Source organism: Triturus cristatus, chromosome 8, assembly GCF_964204655.1.
Source record: "Triturus cristatus chromosome 8, aTriCri1.1, whole genome shotgun sequence".
Taxonomy (NCBI): domain Eukaryota; kingdom Metazoa; phylum Chordata; class Amphibia; order Caudata; family Salamandridae; genus Triturus; species Triturus cristatus.
Window position 1 is genome coordinate 1,543,142,747 of NC_140591.1, and position 25,078 is coordinate 1,543,167,824.

The 25,078-nt window shown below is 47.3% G+C and overlaps 1 protein-coding gene across 11 annotated transcripts in view; it reads left to right on the forward strand.

Annotated features, from left to right (window-relative positions):
- Positions 1–25,078, forward strand: part of NUMA1 (nuclear mitotic apparatus protein 1) — a 734,824-nt gene that overhangs the window by 264,122 nt on the left and 445,624 nt on the right. For all 11 annotated transcript variants that reach the window (XM_085623424.1, XM_085623417.1, XM_085623420.1 and 8 more), the window contains one exon: positions 8,743–8,883. In XM_085623424.1, the coding sequence (XP_085479550.1) occupies positions 8,743–8,883 (141 nt within the window). The remainder of the gene's footprint in view (positions 1–8,742; positions 8,884–25,078) is intronic.

Sequence of the window (25,078 nt, forward strand, 5' to 3'; positions counted from 1 at the left end):
CCTGGATTTTGATGAGACTGTCAATAAGGCTACTGGGCCTCATGGCCTCCTACATCCTGCTAGTGACACATGCCAGATATGCGGGCTCTGTGGTGGGACCTGGAGTTCTACTGGGTGCAGCATTAGGGGAATCTCTCTGACAATGTCCAGATCTGGACCGAAACTGGACAGGATTTGCAGTGGTGGCCCACCAACCGCGATTGGGTCAGAGGCAGACCTCTTCCTTCCCCAACCAGATTACACAGTTGTGACAGATGCATCACTCCATGGATGGGGTGGCTGTTAAGGAGAGGTGGAGATCAGAGGACTCTGGTCTCAGGTGAAATCTGGACTCCACATCCACTTTCTGGGGTTTCGAGTGAGACGCTTGGCATTGAAAGTTTTTCTCCCTTCCATCAAGGGAAAGCTGTTTAAGGTGTTAATGGACAACACCACAGCGATGTGATACTGCAGCAAACCGGGTGGGTTGGGATCCTGGACCCTTAGTGAAGAGGCCCTGCATCTCTGGACATGCCTGGAACAACCAGGCGTATCCCTAGTGGTTCAACACCTGGCAGTGCACATTCCTTCACCATAGGTGAATGCCAGGGTGGACAAACACAGCTGTCCATGTCTAGCAGATTACGAATGGCGTTTCCATCCAGAGGTGGTGCCAAGGTCTCTTTCAGAAGTCGGGAGAGCCTTAGTTAGATCAGTTTACCTCCTCTGAGAATCAGCAATGTCAGCCTTTTTTGCCCTGAAGTTTCCAAGGCGGCACTACCTCTGTGCCGCTTTTTGTCTCAAGTTGAGCTCAGGCCTCCTGCATGCTTTTCAACCAATTCCATTACTGTTCAGAGCTCAAGAAGATCAGGAGCGGCTGGGCCCCAAGTCATTTTTGTGGCTTCGGGCTGGGCACTGAGTTTGGTATCCTGAGCTTCTCCAACTGAGAATTGATCCTCTGATCAGGCTGCCACTTCGGGAGGGTCTTCTGTTGCCGCAGCATGGGAGGGTCCTCCACCCGGACCTGTCTACTTTGTCTACTTGCATGGAGATTGACCGGTAGCAGTTGACTGCATTCAGCCTTCTCCCGAAGTCTGTGATGTGAATTTGGCTGCCAGGTGTCCCTCTTATAAGATCATGTACGCCTGCCGTTGGCATAAATTTGCAAAATATTGTACAGAAAGGTCTATTGATCATCTTTCTTGTTCGCTCTCTCAAGTCCTTTTTATTTTGACCCTTGCCCAGCAGGGCTCTGCTCTATGCAATCTTAAGTGGTACCTTTCGGCTCGGTCTTCCTTTTTGAGGCTGCCAGACCAACCCTTTTTATTTAAATCCCCTATTGTAAATACATTTCTTAAGGGGCTTGTACATATGTTTCAACCTACCTCTTTCAACATACCTCAGTGGGACCTTTAATTTGGTTCTCACCTTACTGATTGTTTGGTTCGAACCTCTGCACACCCTGGTTGCTTACCATTAAAACAGCCTTGCTGGTGGCAATGACTTCTTCCTGGAGTGTGAGCTAATTCCAGGCTCTGTCATCCAAGCCTCCTTACCTGACCATCTTCCCTGATAAGTTAGTTCTTCCCATTAAGGCTTCTTTCCTGCCGAAAGTGGTAACACAATTCCATGTGGTGCAATATCACGTTGCCCACTTTCTGGACTCTTCCGCACCCCTCTAAATAACAGGAGCGACTTCACCGTCTGGACCCAAAAAGAGCATTGTTGTTCTACCATGACCGTACAAAAGAGTTCCGGGTGTATGACCGACTCTTTGTGGGGTACATTGAATTAAAGAAAGGTTGTGCGGTGCAGAAGAGGACGGTCATGATGGGTTGTCCTCTGCCTCAAAATTTGCTACGCTCTGGCCACGAAGCAGCTTTGGGAAGGCTCAAAGGCTGCTTATACCAGAGCTCAGGCTGCTACCACACCGTTGCAGTGTGGTTTTCCAGTCCTTGACATTTGTCAAGCAGCAACTTGAACATCCCTGCACACGTTTACCACACACTACTGCCTGGACAGTCCAGTCCGAAGGGACACCCTTTTTGGATGCTCTGTCCTGCAGGACTTCTTGGTCTATTCTGTTCTCAGTCCCTCCTCCGGGAATGGTATTGCTTGGGTATCTATTCTAAGGTACAGAATCTGTGTCTAGGTAGGTCTATCAGATGGACAAGTTACTTACCTTTGGTATCGCCTTATCTGGTAGATATAATCTAGCTGTAGATTCCTTACCGACCCACCCAATCACCACACTGCAGTCAGATATTTAGGGTCAGAGATGATCCTTTTCAGGGCCCTAGTTATTCTAAACACACCACTGTCCGTGCACTTCATGGCTCCATGCTCCCAGAATTGAAAGTTGTTGAAAATAACTGACGTCATTGTGCCAAGCTGTGTGCCTAGATAGGTGGTGCGGACGTCGCTTCCAGCGCGGACAAAGTCACACGGATCTGACTGACACCATCTGCCTGCGTGCAAGGGTATTGTAAGGAAGTGGGTTTCTGTTGCAGTAACCCCCCCCCACACTTTTTGCCTGATAACTGATGCACTTTTCCTTGGTGTGCCCTGGGCTCCTGCCAATCAGGTGCCCAGGGCCTGGGTTCCTTCCCTAAAAACTAACAGCCAAAACCCAAATTAGCAAACCCTGGCCACATGTCAGCCCCTGGTAAATGGTATCCTAGGTACCCAGGGCCTTGTGACAAGAGAAGGCCCCTAAGGACAGCAGCACTTATTGTGCCACCCTTAGAGGCCCTGTACCCTGACACACACACACACACACACTGCCTTTGCAGGCTGAGTGTCTGGGTGCAGAACAAAAGAGTCGACATGGCACACATTCCTGTGTGCCATGCCCACAGCACACACTGCCCTGGCATACCTCAGTCACCCCTCTAGCTGGGTGCCCTATGCCAGTGGTGTGGGCACAGGTGTGTGAGCCCTGTGCCCCTACAGTACCCAGGTCCATTCCTGGGCACTGTAAATGGCAGTGTAGCCATTAAGAGTATATGGTGCTGGGAGGTCGTCAACACGAACTCCACAGCACCACGATGGCAACACTGAAGACTGAAGTTTGGTTTCAAACTTCTCAGCACAGTAAACCCACACTGATGCCAGTGTGGGATTTACTGTAAGATGCACGACAGAGGGCAACTTAGAGTTGCCCCCTGAACCTAACCTACAATCCACGTCTTGTCTGAGGGGCTGCATAGGGTGCCACACAGCATACATGATGCTGGACCCCTGGGTAGAGAGCCATCTGCTCTCCTGGGCCTACAACAAAGCACATCCTGGGCGAGGTGCTAGGTCTCCTCCCCCAGGATGGGCAGGGGAAGCTTCAAAGGCTTGCCGCCTTTGTGAGCTTCTCCAGGCCACTTGCTGTACTCTGCAACTGGCCCCCACCGGTTCTGACCCCCTCTCTGGTGGGAAGATCGGCAGGAAAAGCGAAGTGATGAAAAGGGGTGTGCCAGCCTCTGCCAACTCCACCCCTCAGGTGGGGAAGGTGAGGTGAAGCACATCGCCAGACTTTCGCCATCTTGAAGATGGGAAGCCCTGCACAATCAGGACTAGGCTACTGCCCCCCTCCCACAGGAGAGTGGCAGGATAGGGGATGTACCCACCCCAGGGAAGGGACCCATTGGTCCCTGCCCTTTACCTACCTGTGACACCCCTAAATTTAGTATTTAGGGGCGCCCTGAACCTTCCTTCCTCGGATCCAGATTCCGAAACAAGCACGAAGATCAAGAAACAAGAAGACCTGCTGTGCAGCTGCTAACAAGAGGAAGACACCAATTGATTTGGCCCCAGCCCTACAGGCCTGTCGACCCTCGAACCTGCTCCTGCTGAACCCCGGCATCTCCAGTGGTCAGCAACCTCAAAAACCCCAGAGGACCTGACTGCCTTGTGACTCTAACCAACTGGGACTCCTGCACAATCTGCACCCGCCAAGCCTGACCTGTGCCGGAGTGGACAAAGACCACGAGGAAGTCTCCCTGGTGACTGTGACCCCGAATCCAGCACCCAAGGACCCACCTCGACGCTCCTGACGACGCCTGCAGCATCAGAACCAGGGAACCCGCCAACCGCGACCAGCAGAGGGTTAGATTTCCCGATGCCAGAAGGCACCCCGGCGCCCTGCGGCCCCTTGTGCCCCACTCCTGGGTGCCTACCTCGCCTCCAACTTCCCAACTTACCTCTCGAAGGGGTGGTCGCACCTGAAGAATCTTCGTCCCAGAGCTTGCAGCCTTTGTTAGTCTTTGAGCTTCTCCATTGAAATCTACAGAGCGCCTGACGACTCAAAATCACCCTGCACCAAGCCGCCCGAGTGCCCCTGGCAGTGCAACCTCTATCCTAATCTACTTCCCCATTTGCCCCGAGCAAGTGAACAGGAGCCCAGCTCCCACAGCCACGTGGCCTGCTAGCCAGCAGCCACCAACCAAGGGCCCCCTGCCTCCCATAGGATAACATTGGGCCTAACTCTCTCTGCACCCGGCTGCCCCTGTGCCGCTGAGGGTGTAACAACTGTACCTACCTGACCCTGGGAGACCCCTGAGCCTATGCCCAGAACCTTAACTTTGCCATTCGAGAACGTACCCAAAAGCCGATAACTCACTTTTCTTTCATAGGGTAACATTGACTGGTTTCACTTGGAAATTCTTTTAAGTGTCGAGTTTTGAAACTTTAAAATATTCACCTAAAGTCAGCCGAATTCCGAAAACGAATTTACTAACCTGTTGTCAGGAGAGATCCCAGTGCTGGATCTTGGTGCCCAGCACTGACCCTGCAAAGTAATTACAACCGTACTTACCGCTAACTTGATTTTCCCCAATAGGATAACATTGCCTGGTTTTTGCCAGAAATTCTTCTAAGTGTCGATTTTGCAAACTTGCATATATTCGTTAAAAATCGCCTGTATAACAAAAACGTATTCTTTCAACGGTTTACAGGAGATACACCGGTGCTGGATCCAGGATCCAACACTGAGTAAAAAAAAGTAACGATAAACCTACTTACCTGCGAAGTGAATTTCCTCCCATAGGATAACATTGGTGATTCTATGTGAAAGTTTCTGTCAACTTTTGGAATACAATAATATTCCTTAAAAATCACAACTGTAACCAAAACGGTTTTACTCCACTGTTTACAGGAGATGTCCCAGGACTGAATCTAGGATCCAGTCCAGTGGTAAGAAAAGTAATCCGAAAAGTAATCAATTACATTTAACTAGAAATTCCCATTGAGCTCAATGTATAATTGTTTGAAATTGTGTTGCCTATTGCAACAACTGTAACTATTGCATTCAAATGTCTTTTGCATTTTGAAAAGTATTTATCTAAAGCATCTCATTCTGAGAAAGTATATTTTGATACCTATTGTTGGTTCTAAAATAAAACAAGCATATATTTTTATATACAAACCGTTGGCCTAGAGTTCAGTTCTTGTGTGTGAGACCATTTGCTGACTGTGTACAACAAATGCTTTACACTGTCCTCTGATACTGCCTTACTGCTCGACCAAGCTACCACTTTAGAGAGTAAGGTTATATCTAACTTTAGCCTCTGCCAAACCTCTGGGGACTGTGGACTCTGTGCACACTGTACCTATTTGGGAACAGTATAAAAAGAGCCACTTTCTTACAGGTATTGCGCGATCAAATGTCTTCCGGATCCAGCCTGACATCTGGGATATTCTAAGGTATTATCGAAGTTAAGTAGCTTGTCTGTTAAATCCAACTTTATCATTAGAGTAGTTATAACCATTCCAAAAATATTGAAAAAGTATGCAGCCACTCCTTTCTGATCAGGAATTACAGCTTAAACGTTTATCAAGAAATTACCAATGCTACCGTATGAGAGGAGTATGCCTCAGTAGTGAAAGACTAATTTGGGGGTTTGCTACTGTAGGAAAGTCTGATCTTGTGCTTTGGAATTACTACTGTGGTATCTATTGTAAAGGTGAGGAATCTGATTATTAGTACCCATTAGAAGAACAAATTACTTAATAGTGGGTAATGGTCTTTCTTTTGGATACTGTAAATCTTGGAGATTCCTCACTGTCCTCTCATCACCCTGCTTTCTGGAGTGGGTTTCTGAATGTCTTAAGATTCCAAGTTCGAAGGGATGGCACTTATTTGGGGTTCCGCCGTGTCACTTTTTGGGTTGTATGAAGTCATTCCAAAGCCATACAAACCCACCTACTGACGTGTGGGCAGCACAGCTTGAAAAAAACATCACTGAAACCAGTCTAACACTTGAGAATATTCTAAATTGTGAGGCATATGTGGTTAGAATATCCACTGAAAAGTGTTTCCAAAGGTATGTAACTTTTTGCTCCTGCCTAAAGTGGTGACTGTTTCCCATAGGCCAGTCTATCACACTGCCTCTGTTTCTGTCTCGTACTCCCTCCAAGGTTGAGGAATGGCTCCGCCTCCTGCATCTTCTCAGGCCTTTAAGCTTCTACATGGTTAAGACCATAAGAATACTGAGTTGATAGCTGTTCAGCAGGTATGTGGGTGCCAAAATATGTCAGGGCCATTAAGAAGAAGCTACCTTCCAGGTCACTTGCGTTGTGTATTTAGATTGGCTTTGTTATTGCCAACAATGAGCATCTGGATGGACTCATGGTCCCTACCACCAAGGCAAAGGCTGTTTCTTTATCTTTTTGCAGAGGTGTCCCTATTTTGGACATCTGGTGGCCTGCCCCTAAGCTTCAATCCACACCTTTATCAAACATTACTGCCTTTATTCGAAAGTCCATATGGATGGCTATTTCACAGGTATGTTCTGCTGGTCGTCTTGGTTCAACCATTTACCCAGACCCACAACATGGAGATACTGCTTGGGTATGAATTCGAAGTGAGTAGTTTGTAGATAGAAGTATCCATGGGAACAAGTTAATCTCATATATTAAGATTAGTCTGATGGATAGGCTGTCAACCTACAGATTTCTCACTGATCCTGCCCTCCTCCGAGTTCTGAAAAATGATCTAGGTCCATTAATATATCACTTTAGACATGAATTGTCACTCTAGTTGCACTCATTATTGCCTCTGAGACTGAAAAGAAATCATTGATGTGCTGGAGTGGTTCTTATAGGTCTCCGCTAATGTTGAGTTCGGAGACGTGTCTGGTGTTGAGGTGAACTAAATCGCCACCTACCGGAGAGTTGTAAGGTTCAACATGGCCTGCGCACAGTCTCCATTTTGTACTGCAAATTTAAACTTGACCTCTTTTTTAAATTATATTTTTCATGCCTTGCACTTGCATGATAACATACTTAGAAAGTATTACCCTTGCACCATATTTATAAGTGAGCATTTTATCATGTTGCCAATACACTCTGTCCAAGGCTAAGGAACACTGAGCATGATGCCCTTGTTTTTGGTTTCCGATTGGAGACTGCTCTGAGTCGCAAAATAATCACATCAGCGCTGCACCTCTGACACAGCACATTTGGAACAGTGCTTTTATTATATAAAGCACCTCTGAGCCACATTTGTCATATGAGCACTTCTACGGATTATCCTGGAATTCTTGACTGTGACTGAGATGCAGCCTTGCTGACTCTGATCTCCATCCTTCAAAGGACGGTTGCCTGTTCTACACCAGATTGGCTTCAAGATACATCATACACTGGAATGGTAGAGGTTGGGTTTTCCCAAGACATCTGGTAGAGGGTTCTTCCCATTATGCGCTCAATGTAGGTAGTACAATGTAAGAGTAAAAGTAGATGTATAATCATTTTCATATACAATATTGCCATAATGGTTTAACTGTTTATCGTTTTCCCTATTCTTATAATGCTGGTTACAATGCTTTGTTTTCTTCTGCTAATAATTGCAGCTCATGTTTTTTTCACAAGAATACAGTTGCTTCAATAAATGTTTGAAAAGCCAATTGGTATATTTCTTGTCTCCCTTTAGGCTTGTCTGTGTAACAAAAGGGTAGATCTATTTCAACGATTTCCTTTGGGAATAAGTGTGGTCATGTTCTGAGATCCAGTACCCTGTGAGGTTAGGGGTCCAGATGGCACACTGCGAGCTAGCTAAGAATTGGGCCAACATACTGTGTGTGAACTCAGTCCCCATATTTTGCGGTTTATGTTCTCCAGATACACAGTCCTACCTGATTCTTGGAAGCTGTATGATGGGAGCAGGAGAGCAGTTGTAATTTTTCCAGATCCAGTCTGGTGCCTAGGTAGATTCAAGATGTGTGGGATGTACAGGTAGATAGATGATCCGCTCGAAAGATAGTTGCTAAAGGTAAGTAAATTGTTCTGTAGGCCTAAATCCTTTGGTGCAAAGTGTATTTCTCATATGCGTGAGAGTACATTGTCAGTAAATACATGGTTATACATTACCACATATTTGTGGCATTGCTATTATGATTTCTAGTTTGTGCTGTCCTGCAAATTACTCATCCATGTGGGTGTTGAAAAATGAGGAGCTTGCAGTTTTGCAGCTGACATTTTTCAACTACCAGTTTTATGTGCTCCAAAACTAAATGAAAGCTTCTGTTGGCATAATTTACCGAAGCTTTTAAGCCATTTGCTTCAGACTCCAGCTTTCTATTAAAACGGAAATCAAACTGTGTGGCTGTTAATGCTCACAAGTAAAATAGTGTTATTTTGCACAAACATAAAACAACTTCGGTTTAGGAGAGAAAGCACACTTCTCTGTAAATGTTACTTCCAAAAAATTGAGGTAAGCATAATCTACAGTTCAAAATAAATGTATATGTAATAAAACTATTGCTTCTATTGATTCAGGTTCGTGAAACAGAAAATCGGCTTACACGGACTAAAAGTGAACTAAATGAGATTTCTGATGAATATGCAAAGGCTCATCATGAGTGGAAATTAAAAGAACAGCAGATGGAGTCCGATCTGGTCATCGCTCTTGATAAAAAGGTATCCATAATACAGATGTGAGCTTTGCCGGTGCTTTTATCTTGCGTATATTACTGAAAGTAGATACATCTTATACAGTGCATGTAGTACAGAAACATTCAGTGAACACTATGTAAAATGTTGCTAACCTGTCTTACAAGAACATGTAAATGATTAGAAACAAGTGATCTAAAATCTGTAAAGGAATTTTAGTGGGTAAATTATGTATTTCATAGACTACGTTGAAGACCGTTTATTTGTAAAGTCTTGCCATTAAGGATTTGTTAGCTGAGATGCTTTATTCATAGTCAGTAGGTGTAGGAAGCTGGCACTCTATATATTGCCCTAAAAAGAAGTGCACTGGGTAGAGTCCAGTGGGTCCCTAGTTGGCCTTTAGAGAAATAATTAGATATGTGCTTTTGTGGTTGTGGCCGAGCAGTTCGACTTATCCGAGTGTAGTGCTAAGCATTTGTACTCACAGAGGCAATAGATGTCACACTCAAAGAATAAATCCGAGACCAAATTAGAAGACAAATGCTTCTTTTTATATATGTTGTGAAACCAAGAACTTTGTTCAAAAGTAAGTACTGTTTTTATTAGCAGCTTTTACAAGTAAGTGAATCGTTCAAACCTGAGCGCGTTTACGCACTATGTAATCCCATGGAATGAAATGTCATAAATGCATAGCAGTAAGTACAGTCGGTTTCAAGGGTTCACCTTCTAGGTTTAGAGTTGTAGTGGGCCAAGGTCCAAAGTAATACCAGCAGTTCTTCTGGAACTACCCAGGTTTCAATGGGAGCAGGGTGCTGGTGAGGTTGCAGATGGGTGCAGCACAGTGAAGGGGGGTCCACCGGAAAACAGGCTGCACAGGGGAAACTTAAGGACAAGTCAGAGAGCTCCCAAACAGAGCTTGGGTCACAAGGGGTTTTGGAGCAATGGGGCACAGCCAGTTCTTCAGTACCTGAGCCAGTAAGCTTGGGTGCAGAGTGGTTGGGTCGGATGGGCTGGATGCCCAAAGATGCTCCTCGCAGTTGGGGACAAACAGCTGGCAGGGACAAAATCAGGACAGCTGGGTCACTCACAAATTGGGTCTCAGTGATGCTGATTTCCCTTGATGGTTGCTCTGTCGTGATGCAGGGAGAATCCGGATGAGACTATCGCTGTTGATGTTTGGTGCACAGCGTCCGGTACCCCGGGTTATGGTGCTGCACGGCTCCGTTTGATCCTGGTGTTTTCCCACTCTGTGTGGAAACAGCTCTCTAGCGTCGGTCGGTCGAGGGAGCTGCAAGATGGTGGACTGCACTCTGCTTGTTGGTGCCTGCGGGTTGCAGGTGAGTAGCTCCTCCACCCCAAGAGAGGCTGTAGGTGATTTTAGAACTGCTGTCAGGCTTCCACATGTTGTGGTAGATCTCCAGTTTGCAGGATGAGTTACTTTGTCGCAATGGTGGCGAATTGTGAGCAGGCAGGGGTTTGCTCCTAAAGTTGTTTTCTGCAGTTCTCACCAGGCAGTGACTCTTCTTCATCCTTCTCTTGATCTGTTGAACCAGAGCTCTTGAGTTCAGGGGTGCCACCTAAATACTCCATTTCAGGGCGTTATAGGGAGTGACAGATAGTAGCCAATGGGCTACCTACCTGTAGTATGTCCACACCCTCTATATGACCAGTTCCTCTGGGACGTGGGAATAACCCTGACCCTGGAAGGCTAAATCCATCCAAAACAAGTTGGAGGAATTTGCAAAGGTGGTGTCCACATCAGTTGGTCCACCTTAGGGGTGGTGCTGTCTTGATGTGGGCACATCACCTAATCTTATACATTTTCCTGTCTGTCCTGCTGCCAAAATGTGGGGTCAGGACAGGGAGGTTGGCATCTCTGCTATCTGGAGAGGCCTAGGTCGCATCACAAAGACAGCACAGTGATTGAAGCTTCCTGCTCTGGAATGCCGTTCCTGCGTGGAGGAGTTTTAAACACCTCCGCCCGGAGCAGACTTTGTGACCGAACTCCGAGAGTGATGGCTGTCACCTCAGGAGGTCAGAAACTTGTCTAGGCTGGCTGGTGAAGACCAGTCCGTAATAACACCAGTGGTCGTTTGGTTTTCAGGGGGCATCTCTAAGGTGCCCTCTGGATGCATTTATTAATGAATCCAACACTGACGTTAGTTTGGGTTTATTAAGATGAGCTGTTTGGTACCAAAGATCTGGGTGTAAAATGAAGCCAACATGTAGCTGGGGAACTCGTAGTCACAAGTGTCCAGTCCATGTACTCTGTATGGCTTACCTGTGCACTTGTGGTATTTAAGGGTGAATATCGATATCTCAGGGACACATCCACTTAGGCAGATATGCCCACACATGGATGTAGTGCACCCTGCCTTAGGGCTGTAAGGCCAGCTGTAGGAGTGACTTGCCAATGCCACATGCAGTGCTGTGTGGGCATGGCACACAGGGATGTGTGCCATGTCGACTCTTCACTTTCCTCTGCACGAAGACATGCAGGCTGCAATGGCAGTTTGCATGAGCTTGGTTAGGCGTCCGTTAGGGTGGGACAATCTGTGCTGCAGCCCTTCGGTGCCTTCTTTAGACCCAATGTCTTAGGCACCAGGGGTACCAGTTACTAGGGGCTTACATGGAGTCCCAAGTACAGTTTAGGGCCAGAACGCTGGTCCTGGGAATCTAGTTAGCAGGAACCCCTTACACTTTGAAATTTGCATCAGATACCAGGCAAAAAGTATAGTGTAACAGTGTCAAAAGGGGCACTTTCCTACAGTAGACCTCACTCTTCATAAAGTTTCATGTTTCTTTTTGTTCTTTTTAACTGTTGATATTCAGACTGCCAGACACTGTTGCAGCATTTCCCCATTGCTTGCTTATAGCTTACTTGCACCTTCCCCATTTCAATGGATTAAGTATGCAATTTTCTTTTTTCATCCAGTAGTTCAACATGTTATCAAAAACGCAATTTAACTGGCTAACAGTGCTCCCATGAGCACCCGCTGCATATCCTGCATTGACGTCTGCAGGGTAATGGACATAAATACTAACTTAGTTGCCTCGTAAGGGGCTTTGTACAGCCCTGTGGTCTCACCAATCATACTCTGTTCCATGATGATGCTCTAATGGTAGATTGTGTGCTTTAACTCCAAACCTGATGAAACAAGACTGGGTTCTGCCCCAGGCCAGCATAATTCAAGTTAAGCAAAATAAGTAAGGCATCCAGAATTAGCACTTCTCCATACCTAGTGTAGATAATATGTACCTCAGAGGGACAGACACATTAGAAGTGCTCTTCTCAAACTGGAAGCAAAAAACTGCAACAATGAGAAAACAAACAGCATTGTCCATATCTGCTTATCGGGACCTGGTATAACATCCCTATCATCAGAAGTGACGCAGCGGTCCTTCAAGCGCCTTGTTGCCTGACTTTGGTTGGATCGGTGACGCTTGTGGTCCTGTGCAAGTGGGAGGTCACAGGACCGTTCACAGAGCCTATCCTGGCATTCCTTGTCGTACTATAAGTCATAGGGTAGGTATGGTAAGTCCCAAAAAAACACAGAAGTGGAAGAAGTGCAACAGTTCAACTTTCTCACGTCCATCGAAGTCATCCAACAAGACGAGGGAGCGTCTGCAATTATGGCCACGAGTCTGAACCTGAGTCGGCTCCACATTTTTGCAAGAGCGACCACCGCCCAGTTAAAGGAATGTTATGAGGTCATGCGCCTAATTTTTTCGGGGCCTGTCCTCTCTGGAGCCTCTTTGAGCCCCGTGGGCTGAGGTTCCTCCTGGAACCAGGACGGCGGGTTTGCCTTTGGCGCAGGTTTGGCCCCAAGGATCCCTCGGTGGAACCAGAGCGGAGCCATCGGTGAGAGGTAGACCTTCTTCGATGCTTGGTCCAGTACCGATGCCCCTAGGAGGTGCCATCCCCATGGTCCTCCCAGACTCTGACACGGAGCTGAATGGGCGACGCGGTTTCCGGTGCAGACCGGGACATCCTACCTGGAGATTAGCTAGTGCCTTATTTAATTCAAAGGCCTTGAGAGGGAGACGTTTGGGAGGGGCCTATGGACCTTTATGGAGGGGAACCAGGACAACTGGTATGAGGAACTGGGAGACGCTTTGACACCTTACCTGACACTGGCCTGGTTTCCCCTCCTTTTGTGGCTACGAAGGAGGAGCCTCTTTTATGGTTGTGCACAGAACGGCAGAGGTCCTGGCCCTTAACCTGCCGTCAGTGACAGTCAAAACTAACGTTTTCACAGAGGGGATTCATCTGGGAGTTCCTCCCCCCCGTACCCTTACTTCCATTTAATGAAGCACTTACGGATGTCCTACTTTGGGATTGGCCTAAGCTTTGCACAGGGGCTCCTGTCAATGGGTGAATGCCCATTGCCCTGCTCCTGGGGATCCCTCTTTCCGTACCCACCAACCCACCCCAGAAAGCTTGGTGGGCCAAGCCTCTTCATCACACATTCCATACTACTCCACCGGATATTTGGAATTCAAGACGCACCTTCGGTAATAGTGTGCTTTTGCATCCGCCTGGCACTGCTATCAGTGACCTCTGCATGTCTATTGAGCCGCTGTCCCCATACTCTATAGAATTCGGTTGCGTAAGTGCTGCCAAGGTCTTGGAGGAGGCCCGGGTCATACACTCAGATGGTTGCTTACAGGAGAGATGCAGCAAAGTTCTTCATCTGATGTGGACTTGACACGACTGAGTCACTAGTCTGAGCGATTTCATAGTCTGTGGCCTTGTGGCGTGGCACCTGGCTGAGAAGGTCTAGTTTTACAGGGCATGTCCATGCTGCTTCTTGGCAAACACAAGAAGATGATGGACAGAGTACTGTAACTTTTCAGACACTCACCCCCAGTTGCAGATCTCCTGGGAACAGTCTAGCCTGAACTGCCAAGTCATTTCTTCCCTGGACCGGAAACTAGCATGCTTCTTCTTGGACATGCCTTTTGATGTCTCTTGCCTATTTGTAGAAAAGGCAGAATCAGTGATGGTGCGCTTCACGAAGAGCAGAGCTACACCCAGGTCCTTGGGCTTGTCTATTGCCCCCCGTGAGAAAGTGGGTTTCTGTTGCAGTAACCCCCCCCCCCCCTCCCCCACCCCACCCCACCCCAGCCTTTTTTTTGTTGCCAGACTACAGTTTCTCTTTGACTTTATGTGCTCTGGGGCCCTGCCAATCAGGAACCCTGGGCCTGTTCTTTCCCCAAAACAAAACCCAATTGGCAACTCTGGCCACAGGTAGGTCCCTGGTAAATGGTACCCCATGTACCCAGGGCACTGTGACCAGAGAAGGCTCCTAAGGGCTGTATTGCCAATTGTGCCACCCTTAGGGGCCCTGTACCTTTTCAAAAACACACTGCCTTGCAGGCTGTGTCTTGGTGCAGATCAAAAGTGAAGAGTTGACATGGCACACATCCCTGTGTGCCATGCCTACCAACCACTGCCCTGGCCTAGGTCTGTCACCGCTATAGCTGGGTGCACTATGCCAGTGGTGAGGGCACAGAGGCATGAGCCCTGTGCCCCTACAGTGTCTAAGTCAATTCTCAGACATTGTAAGTGCAGTGTACCATTAAAGAGTATATGGTGCTGGGAGGTTGTCATTACGAACTCCACAGTACCAGTGGATACACTTAAGTCTGGGAAGTTTGGTATCAAACTTCTCAGCACATTGTACGAACACTGATGCCTGTGTGAGTTTCAATGTTAAATTTTAGAAATGCCCCCCTGAAGTCAACCCACAACCAGTGTCCTGTATGAGTGGCTGCTTAGGCTACCACCCACCAGACATGTTGCTGGACCCCTGGGTCGAGAGCCATCCGCTCTCTAGGGCCTGCAACAATGCACATTCTGGGATGAGGTGCTAGGTCCCCTCTCCCAGGATGGGCAGGGGAAGCTTCAAAGGCCTGCCGCCTTTGTGATCTTCTCCAGACCACTTGCTGTACTCCGCAACTGGTCCCCACTGGGTCTACCCCCCACTTTGGGGTGGAGAACCGGCAGGAAAAACAAGTGAGGAAGAGGGGTGTGCCCACCTCTGCCAGCTCCACCCCTAAGGTGGGGGAGGCGAGGTGAAACACAACCTAGAGTCCCTGCCATCTTGAGGATGTGGGAACCCAGCCAACCAGAGACAAGCTTCTGCCCCCCTCCCACTGGAGAGTGGCAGAATAGGAAGTGTACCCACCCCAGGGAAGGGACCCATTGGTCCCTGCCCTTTACCTACCTGTAACGCCCCTAAATTTAGTATTTAGGGGCACCCTGAATGAACCTTCCTTCCTCGGATCCAGCTTCCACAAGAAGAGAAGAAAGATGACAAAGTCGTGTGACACCAACTGACTTGGCCCCAGCCCTACAGGCCTGTCTCTCCTCGAATCTGCTCCTGCAAAATCCCGGTGTGTCCAGCAGCCAGCAACCTCAAAAACCCCGGAGGACCTGCCTGCCTTCACTTTCCAAGCTGTTTCTCCCGTGAACACCGGACGTGTTTGAACTCCAGCTTCTGGTACCAGCCAGGAACCGTAAATCCCGCACACTCTGCACCCGCCGAATCCGGCCCGAGCTCGAGTGGACAAATCTCACAAGGAGGTCCCCCTGGCGATCCTGACCCGAGGTCCGGCAACCCCTGACCTGCCTCAAGCCTCCGGACGACGCCTGCAGCCTCAATCCAGAGGACCCCCCCACCTACAGCGACGAGAGTGGGTAAGAAAATCCGACGTCCTAAGGCACCCCTGCACCGGACGCCCCATGGCCTTGTGTGCCCAACCCAGCGGTGCCTAACCAATCCTCAACATCCCAACTTACCCCTCGAAGTGGTGGTCACTCCTGGAGGATCCTCGTCGCCAAGCCTGTAGTGTGTTTTTTGTCCCGTAGACTCTCCATTGAAATCAACAGGGCACCCGAACTCAAAATAGCACCCTGCACCCGGCTGCCCTAGTGCCGCTCAGGGTGCCCCTTTGGTGCTAACTTGGTCCCCAACTTGCCCTGAGCTTAACCCTAGGAGCTTTGCTCCCACAACCCCGTGGCCTGCTTCCCCGCAGCCGCCAACCGGAGTCCCCCTATCCTCCATAGGATAACATTGGGCCTCAACACTGCACAAGGCCGCCCTACTGCCACTGGGGGTGCAACAAGAGTGCATCACTGACCCTGGGAGACCCCTGGGTCTTGCCCCAGAACCCTAACTTCCGAGACCGAATACTTACCTCGAAACCGATAACCTGTTTTTCCTCATAGGATAACATTGACACTTTTTCTCCCAAAAACTTTCTAAGTGTCGACTTTTGAAAAAAAAGAATATTCCTTAAAAATAGCACAATTAACCTAACCGAATGTTCTCAACTGTTTTGCAGGAACGTTCCCAATGCTGAACCCAGGTGTCCAGCACTGAGTAAGAAAAGTAACTAAAAAGTAACTTACCTTTGAATTGAATTTCCTTCCGTAGGATAACATTGGGATTTCTTTGTGAAAAAGTTTGTGTCAACTTTTGAAATGCAAGAATATTATTTAAAAATCGTGCAAACTACAAAAACGTAATTACTTACCTGTTTTAAGTAGATGTCCCAGTGCTGAATCTAGGAGTCCAGCCCTGGATTACAAAATTAACGCAAAAGTAACTTACCTGCAATTTACAGGAAAAGCCTATGTATTTCAATGTACTGGTCCAAAAAGTTTCTAAGTGTGGACTTTTGAAATCTGAAAATATTCTTAAAAAATCGTACAAACTACGAATACGTAATTACTTGCCTGTTTTAAGTAAATGTCCCAGTGCTGAACCTAGGAGTCCAGCATTTAATTAAGAGTAACGCAAAAGTAATTTTACATGCTTTTACTTTAAAAAGCCATTCATTTGAATGTATTATACCTGCTAAGTGTTGCAAACTGCTTACTTAAACTGTAACCAAAATCAGTACAAGTTATACTGCAATTTTGAACTGTGTTCATACAAGTAATTTACTACTGCAAAGTACTTATATGCTTACCTGTACCTGGCTTGCTTGGTTCTAGAAATAAAACAGTATATTATTTATACAAAAACAATTGGCTTAGAGTTCAGTTCTTGAGTGTGAATTCATTTGCTGACAGTGTGTAAATCAAATGCTTAACACTGTCCTCTGAAACTGCCTTACTGCTCGACCAAGCTACCACTTTAGAGAGTAAGGTTCTATCTAACTTTAACCTCTGCCAAACCTCTGGAGACCCATGGACTCTATACACACTGTACCTCACTTTGGTGCAGTATATATAGAGCCAGTTTCTTACACCCCCTAGTCCACCCAAATCTGCATTCTGCCCCTTTAATGTCTACGAAAGTTGCCTTCCCGTGGCACATACCCTCCCAGTCATCACGGCCAGCAGGCGTCCCAGTCTTTGTGGCAGAAGGCACAGGTCCCAGTGACCATGTATGTAGGAGCCAGTGGTCGGGTAAGTCCACCCCTCCCACCAGCTGCTGCCTCCAAGGCTCTTTAGTCCACCTTCAGACCATCATAGGCACCCAGTAGGAGTCCGGAAATGCCATCACCTCCTTCACTGGCCGTCCGTAACTTCAGACCTTTGGGTACTACAGGTAGTCCAAAGGGGCTACTCCCTCCCCTTCGTGACACCCAGTCCACCAATCCCACCCACTTACGGTCGGTTGACGAAGGACCTTCTCTCCTTGCTCCATCAAGAAGTGCCGGCTCTCTTGGCCAAGGGAGCCATAGAGAGGGTGCCAGCATCAGAAGTAGGTTGTGGTTTCTACTTCCGCTACTTTTTGGTGCCAAAGGACGACGGAGTAAGTTTTTTTCTGCGCTGGATCCAGGAGATGGGATGGTAGCGACGGATTCGCAAGATGCTTATGTCCATATCCCCGTCCTGTCGGCCCACAGACACTATCTGCAGTTCATGGTAGGCCACAAGCACTTTTAGATCGCCTTGCTCCCCTTCGGCCTTACCAGCACCCCTTCGGTGTTCACAAAGTTGATGGTGGTGGTCGCAGCTCATCTGCGGGGCCAGGTTTTGTTTGTCTTCCCCCTATCTCGACTGGCTGTTGAAGGCGTGCTCGTCCCAGCAGTTCTCTCAACTCCAGACTGCGGCGGACCACCTGCACTTGCTGGGGTTTGCTATCCTCGTGCCGAAGTCGCTCCTGATCCTGTCTTAGATGCTCCCTTTCATTGGAGCTGATCTGGACACAGTGTAGTTCAGGCTTATCCTCCTGAATGGTGATATCAGGATATTCAGGCTATAATACAGATGTTTCAGCCTCTATCCTAGATTTCGGTGAGACTGACTTTGAGGCTGCTTTCCCGCCTGGACTCCTGCATCTTGCTTGCGACACATGCCTTCTGGCATATGCGGGCTCTGCAATGGGACCTGAAGTTTCAGTGGTTGCAGCATCAGGGGAATCTCAGACATGGTCCATATCTCGGGAGTTGCAAAGACCTGCAGTGGTGGCTAACGAACCGCAACCTCTGCTGCAGATGCCAAGCTTCTCCATTCAGAGGTGGTCCAAGGTCTCTTTCAGGAGTCTGGAGACCATTGGTGTTTGGCACCGATGAGAACTTGTGATTTCAGCAGTTCTGCGTGCTGGAGTTTTCAAGGTGGCTCTAACTTGGAGACGCTATTTGTCTCAAGTGGAGCTCCGGTCTACTGTATGCCTTTCCGCCAGTATTACTCCTGCCCAGAGTTCTCAAGAAGATGAGGAATAAACGTGCCCAAGTCATTCTTGTGGCTCCGGATTGGGCCACAGAGAGGCTTGTATCTCGAGCTGTTGAGCATGACCATCAGTTCTCTAGTCAAGCTCAGGAAGATCTTCTGTTGCAGCAACAGGGTAGGGTCTTGCATCCGAGCCTGCGCACCTTCCACCTCCATGCAAGGGGATTGAGCGGCACCAGTTGACAGCTTGCAGCCTTCCTCCTGAAGTCTGTAATGTTGTTCTGGCAGCCAGGAGTTCCTCCATCAAGACGGTGTATGCCTCCAATTGGGAAACGTTTGCATCATGGCATGCCTCTCACATTGTCAGCCGCTTATCTGAACCTTGTTAATGAGTTCTTTCGTTTGCACGCTGTTTTGCCCAGCAGGGCTCTGCTTTGGGCACAGCTAAAGGTTACCGGTCTGCCAGATTGGCTCGTTTGCGGTTGCTGAACCAACCCTCTCTTTTTAAGTCACTGTTTGTGGCTAGGTTCTGTAGAGGTCTCCAACATGTGTTTCCACCCAAGTCTATATCATGCCTCAGTGGGACCTCAAACTTGCTCTTAAATTTTTCATGTGTGTTTCCTTTGCGCCTCTGCACAATTGTCCTCTTAGGTTGTTGACCATCAAAACTGCCTTTTTAATGACCACTACCTCAACCGAAGAGAAGTAGCTCTCGATGAATTGTCCTGTCTATTAAGATCTGCTAAGCATTAGCCAAGAACAGCCCCCTGAGTGTTTGTGGGATTAGCCTGCTAGAGCCAAGGATTTAACCACTGCATTAAAACGCATCCCTCTCCTTGATATGTTGGGCAGCCACGTGTGCTTCCCTGCACAGCTTCACAAAATAGTACTGCCTGGACATTCAGGTCCGTCATGATGTGCAGTTCACCTGTTTGGTCCTAAAGGAGTTTTTGGTTCAATCGGATTCGTAGACCTATCTCCGGGTGGTATTGCTTGCGTATCTATTCAAAGGTAAGCAATCAGCAGCTAGATGTCTCTATCAGATGAACAAATTACTTACCTTCAGCAATGCATTATCTGGTAGAGACTCTATCTATACGCAGATACCATAGCGACTCTCACCCTCTATTCTGCACTGGTTCAAGTATGAGGGGCACCACTTTCAGGACTTTTTTTTTTTTTTTTTAACACACAAGTAGCCCATTTTTTGTGGCTCTTTACTCCTGGCGTGGAATGTCCCAAAAGTAACGGACGTCAGCGTGCCAAGGTGGCACCTGTATAGGTACAACACATGTCACTTCTGATGTGGGCGAATCTACCGCCGATGAACCGAACTACTCCACCTACTGGCCTACAGAGGTACTGCTTCAATTTCTTTTAGATCCAGTCTGACACCTGGGGATGTTCAAAGGTAAGGAATCTGCAGCTAGATAGTTTCTACCAGATAAGGCGTTACCGAAGGTAACATGTTCTTTTAAACCATGACGTGACTGTCATTGTCAAATGTCGGTGACAGACGCTCACGACGTGTCTGTGGCATCTTGACTCCAAACAACTCTTCCAGGTGTTTCTGCTGTGCCAAATGAACCATAAGGTCATCTGCGACAGCAAATCGAAACTCGCCATCTCTGAACTTCACAAGTCAATTAAACAATCCTGTTTGAGGACACAACGCTCTTGAGACAACTCGTGGCTGATCGTAATCAAGGTCATGGGAGTTCAGGTCAGTCGAAAAAGACCAAGAAACAGAACAAGCCCAGGCATGTCTTCATTGTCCCGCCACCATGGGTTCGTTCTTTAATTTCTCTGTGCGTCTCTAGATTCAACAATGGCACCTCCAAATCCGTTGCAATAGGCGCCTGTGCAGTCCCTGGGCTTCCTCTTGCCTCAATGCTGTTGCCTCAGTCCTGCCCCCATTTAAGCGTCGCTGCGCACCACTGGTTAACATCCGGAAATGTTTGTGCTTTCCAGTTCATGGCCCTGAGTCTGCGGCCTAGAAGTAGTGTCAAATCAAGTAAGTGATTTGCAGCTTTACCAGTTTACGAGCGGTTGAATAACCCCAATAACATTCCTTCTATCGTGCACCTCTGTTTATGCCCCTGCAACCACGGACTAGAATGCCTTAGCTGCTGGGCAGCTCCAGAACACGTGTTCCATGTCCACCCCTGCTTGATGGAACCGGGTACTATTGGTGAATGACCCGAACGGTGTGAAGGGCCATTGGTGTAAGATAGGCCCTATGTAAATGCTATGTTGTATACACTGGTGCTTAGCGTTCCTTGACAGTTTACTGTGGTACACAAGCTCACGCTCCCATTAATTGTGCATGAGTGCTCTACCTATGTCACCTTCCTAAGTTCTGTGAAGTGCGGTCAAGGGGACGAGCGTAGTGTTGGTCAATTTATGTACAAACCATATAATAAGGCGATGACCCCCTCCCATGATGTGGAGTTTATTTCAGTGGATGTTGTCCGGTTTTGTATCTGTGATATGCCACAGCCTGTCTTATTTCAGCTGGTAGTCATCCATAGACTAGTAAGTGGCCCGCCTGGAGTGAATTTTCCTCCTGTAGCCTGACAAAGGGCTGAAGCACCTCATTCTGAAATTGGGACCCTAATGTGCCCACCCCTGCCACCTCCCACATCACCATTCCCTGCCTCCCTCCCTATCATATCTTTAAAGGAGGCTATGGTGCCTATGGGTATGTGGGGCGAGTACTGGGGCATTTGTGGCATGAGTCGTCAAAAATATCATTGGCTAGTGTAAAATGTTGGTCCGTCTCGTAGGGTTCGTCCACAAGGGAGAAAGATCTGACGTGTCACTCTTGGCGCACTATCAGCAGTAGGGACCCCCAGTTTTCAGTAAGTAGCTGCTTAACAAGGTAATAGTGTTCCAAATTCGGGACTCCCAATCCCACTTTGTCTACAGGCAATTGTAACTTGGTAAGTGCAACCCAATGTCTTCCCTTGTTACAAATGAAGCTGCCTATGGCGGAATGCAATGTACAAAAGGTTGTCCTGGGAATGTGCACTGGGAGCGGATGGAAGTATTAGAGGAGGCAAAGGAGCATCACTATTTTGGACAGGGATACTCTGCCTTGTACTGTGAGCGGCAGCATGCTCAAACGCTATTTGCAATCATTGAGCGGTAATGGCCTTAGTGAGATTACCGTCTACAATGGCGCGTGTTGCATGATAGATGGGTATACCCAGATATCGTAACGTATGCAGCACCCATTGTAAAAGTTGTTGGTACACCATAAAGTTCTGTTGGGGTGAATTTGGGTGGATGGGATACAAACAAGTCTTGGCCTAATTTACCCCTAACTGAGGCCTCACGGAATTCCTCCCAGATACTCTAAATGTCTGCAATTCCCTCCCAGATATCAGCTGTAGTAAAAAAGCGTAGGTTTAAGCATAATATAGTGTCAATTTTCAAAATGAGTGAGTGCCATTACCTATGCGAAGGGTCATGAAAAAAAGTGTGATCAGATCTGCCTTCATTTCTATCTGAACCAGGGTATAATTAGCAGGTCCATAATCTTAAGTGTAAAAATGGTCCCAAGGGGACCTGATATTTAAATCGAGGCTTGTCTGTGGCTAGCCTGTAAACCCACCGCTGCCTTCTCGTACAGGGTACGTTCCACATTCCTTGTCAAATTGTCTTTTTTTTTGTCTCCAGAATACCCCAACATAGATCATTCACACTATGCCCCATTGTAATGTAATAATTTGTCATTCGAGTTGTTCTTCCCACATCTCAAAGTGTTTCGATGCTCACATTAATATGTTCCCTTTCGGCAGATTATTCCAATGTATCTCAGTACACAGAGGCAGCTTATCATATATAAAACCTCTGACTAATTGCATTTGGTGTGTTTGCGTAAGGTCCAGGCCATTTCTAAGCCCAGATCAGATATTTTTATTTGACCTGAGAGTGCATGCACTGCAATGCTACATGCTACAAGGGAAATGGCCCACCGCCCTAGGGAGGCCTTGCAAATTGGCCACAGTTGTCGGTGTTTTTCAGGCTTTCTAGGTCTTGTATGGACCAAAACGTCTTTTATACTCCTGCCTCTTATGTGGGAGAATATGGGTTTTTCTAAATTAAGGACTACAGTATTTAGTTTTGTCCAATTTTTGTTAATTATTTTCTGGATGTGATTAGAGGCTAAATTACTTGTAGTAACACACATTAATCTGCTGTCTGTTTTAGTTCTTGGTGTTCTCAAGAAGGGCTTCCTTGTTGTTTCTAGCCCTCTGCATTGCTTTAGTTGACTTTCTTGGGATACTTCACATCGCTTAACTTCTCTGCTAGAGTCGTAGCTTAATCCTTATAATCATGTAGGTTAGGACAGTTCCTCCTAATTGGTTGAAATTGTCCGTATGGTAGGTTTTCCTCTAACTCTCAAGGATGGAATCTGTCAAAGCCAAGCAAATTGATATTCGCATTGGGATATTCAGACGTCATTGTATTTATTCTGCCTTTGCTCTGGAAAGATCTCCTCCTTTTTTAAGGACATGAGTTCTTTGTCTAATGTATGTGACTCTCAGGTGTTCATCTAGAGTGTTCAACCAAGCAAAAAAGGAGTCTCGTTTATCTTTCCTATTCCCGGATCAACGACAGAAACAGAGAAAAAAGACACCTTTTTATGCTTGTTTAAACTCTTTAGATGAACATCTGAGATTCACACAAATATGTGCTCACGTGATGCAGAAGGGCCCTGCTGCCTGATAAGACAGGGGTTCTCTGTAAAACACTTACTGTTCAAGGGCTTTATATGAAAATTAAGTGGTTCTGAGTGTGCGATCATTTGACTGAGCCGTTGCACAACTGTCCTCTCAGGCTTCTTACCATAAAGACTGCCTTCCTGGTAGCACTAGCATCTGCCAGAGAGCTTATGAGCTTTAAGCTTTGCCATCCAAGCCTCCATATTTAAACGTCTAGCCAGACGAGATGGTTCTACAAATTGGGACTTGCTTTCTGCCAAAAATAGTCACTTCCTTTCATGTGGACTAGTCCATCACCCTGCCTATTTTTTATGCTGTGCCATATTCCTCTAAAGAACAGGAGCAACTCCACCGACAGGACACAAAGAGCTTTGTCGCTCTATCTTGACCGCACGAGTTCTTGGTGGACGACCATCTCTTCGTGGGGTATGTCGGAGCGAAGAACGGAAAAGCCGTACAGATGCAGACCATCTCCCGATAGATCGTGCTCTGCAGCAATGTCTTCTAAAGCATTGGCCAAGAAGCATCCCCTTGAGGCCAGTGATGAGACCACTGCATTAGCACTCGGGAGTCCCAGTCATGGATATCTGCCAGGCAGCAAAGTACGCCTCTCTGCACAAGTTCACCAAACACTACTGCCTGGACAGTTAGCTTCGTGGGGACTCATGCTTTGCCCATTTGGTCCTAAAGGACTTTTTGGTGTGAAATTGTTCCGGAGACCCCACCTCTAGGAAGGTATTGCTTGGGTATCTATTCTAAGATAAGGATTCTCTAGTTAGAAGTCTCTATCATATGAACAAGTTACTTTCATTCAGTAACGTCTTATCTGGTAGAGAGACTATCTAGTTGCAGATTCCTTACCAACGAATGGATTTGTAGGGACTGGGCTTTCCCCTTTTAGGGACCTAGATTTCCAAACCAGTGGTGAGTGTTCTTCGTGGCTCTTTGCTCCTGCCGTGAAAAGCTGACTTGACTGCATTGGGGTGGTGCCTATATAGGCACCACTCGCATCACTACCGCCACGGAACCGAATGACGCCATCTACCGGCACAAAGGGGTACTGCTCACGAAAAGATTTCCAGGTACAGTCTGACACCTGCAGATGATTCTAAGGCAAGGTATCTGCATCTAGTTCGTCTCTATCAGATGAGGTGATACCAAAGGTAAGTTACTTGTCCATTTCCGCAGAGGAATGGTGTCCGTGTAGAGCAGTATTGTGCTACGTACTGGTACGCAGAGATACTGCTAAGAATTTCTGCATCCACACTGATGCCTGGCTAATAGTCAAAAGGTGAGCAATCTGCAGCTGGTCTCTATTTGAAAGAGCATTAAAGAAGGTGTAGGAAAGTGCCTCTTTTGACTTGGTTACCCCCCACTTTTTGGCTGTTATCTGAGGCAACTTGACTGAAAGTGTGCTGTGTTCCTGCTAACCATGACCCCAGCACCAGTGTACTTTCCCTAAACTATACCATTGTTCCACAGTTGGCACCTCTTTAGGACCCTTGAAAGTCCCTAGTCAGTGGTACCCCTGGTACCTAGTACCTCGGACCTTAGAGTCCCTTAGGACTGCAGAACGAATTGTCACCCAAAGAGACCCCTCACGCAAACTGCCTTTGCAACCTACTTGTCATGATGCCGAAAAAAACGAAGTCGACATGGCACACACCTGTGTGTTCTATGTCAGCAAAACAATGCATAAGGTATAGGTAAGTCATCCCTGTGGCAGGCCTTACAGCCTGAATGAAAGCTGCACTATACCCATGTGTGGACATATCTTCCTGAGTGGATGTGTCACAGTGGTGTCTAATTTCACCTTAGATATTACAAATGCGCAGGGAAGCCACATAGAGTACATGGGCTG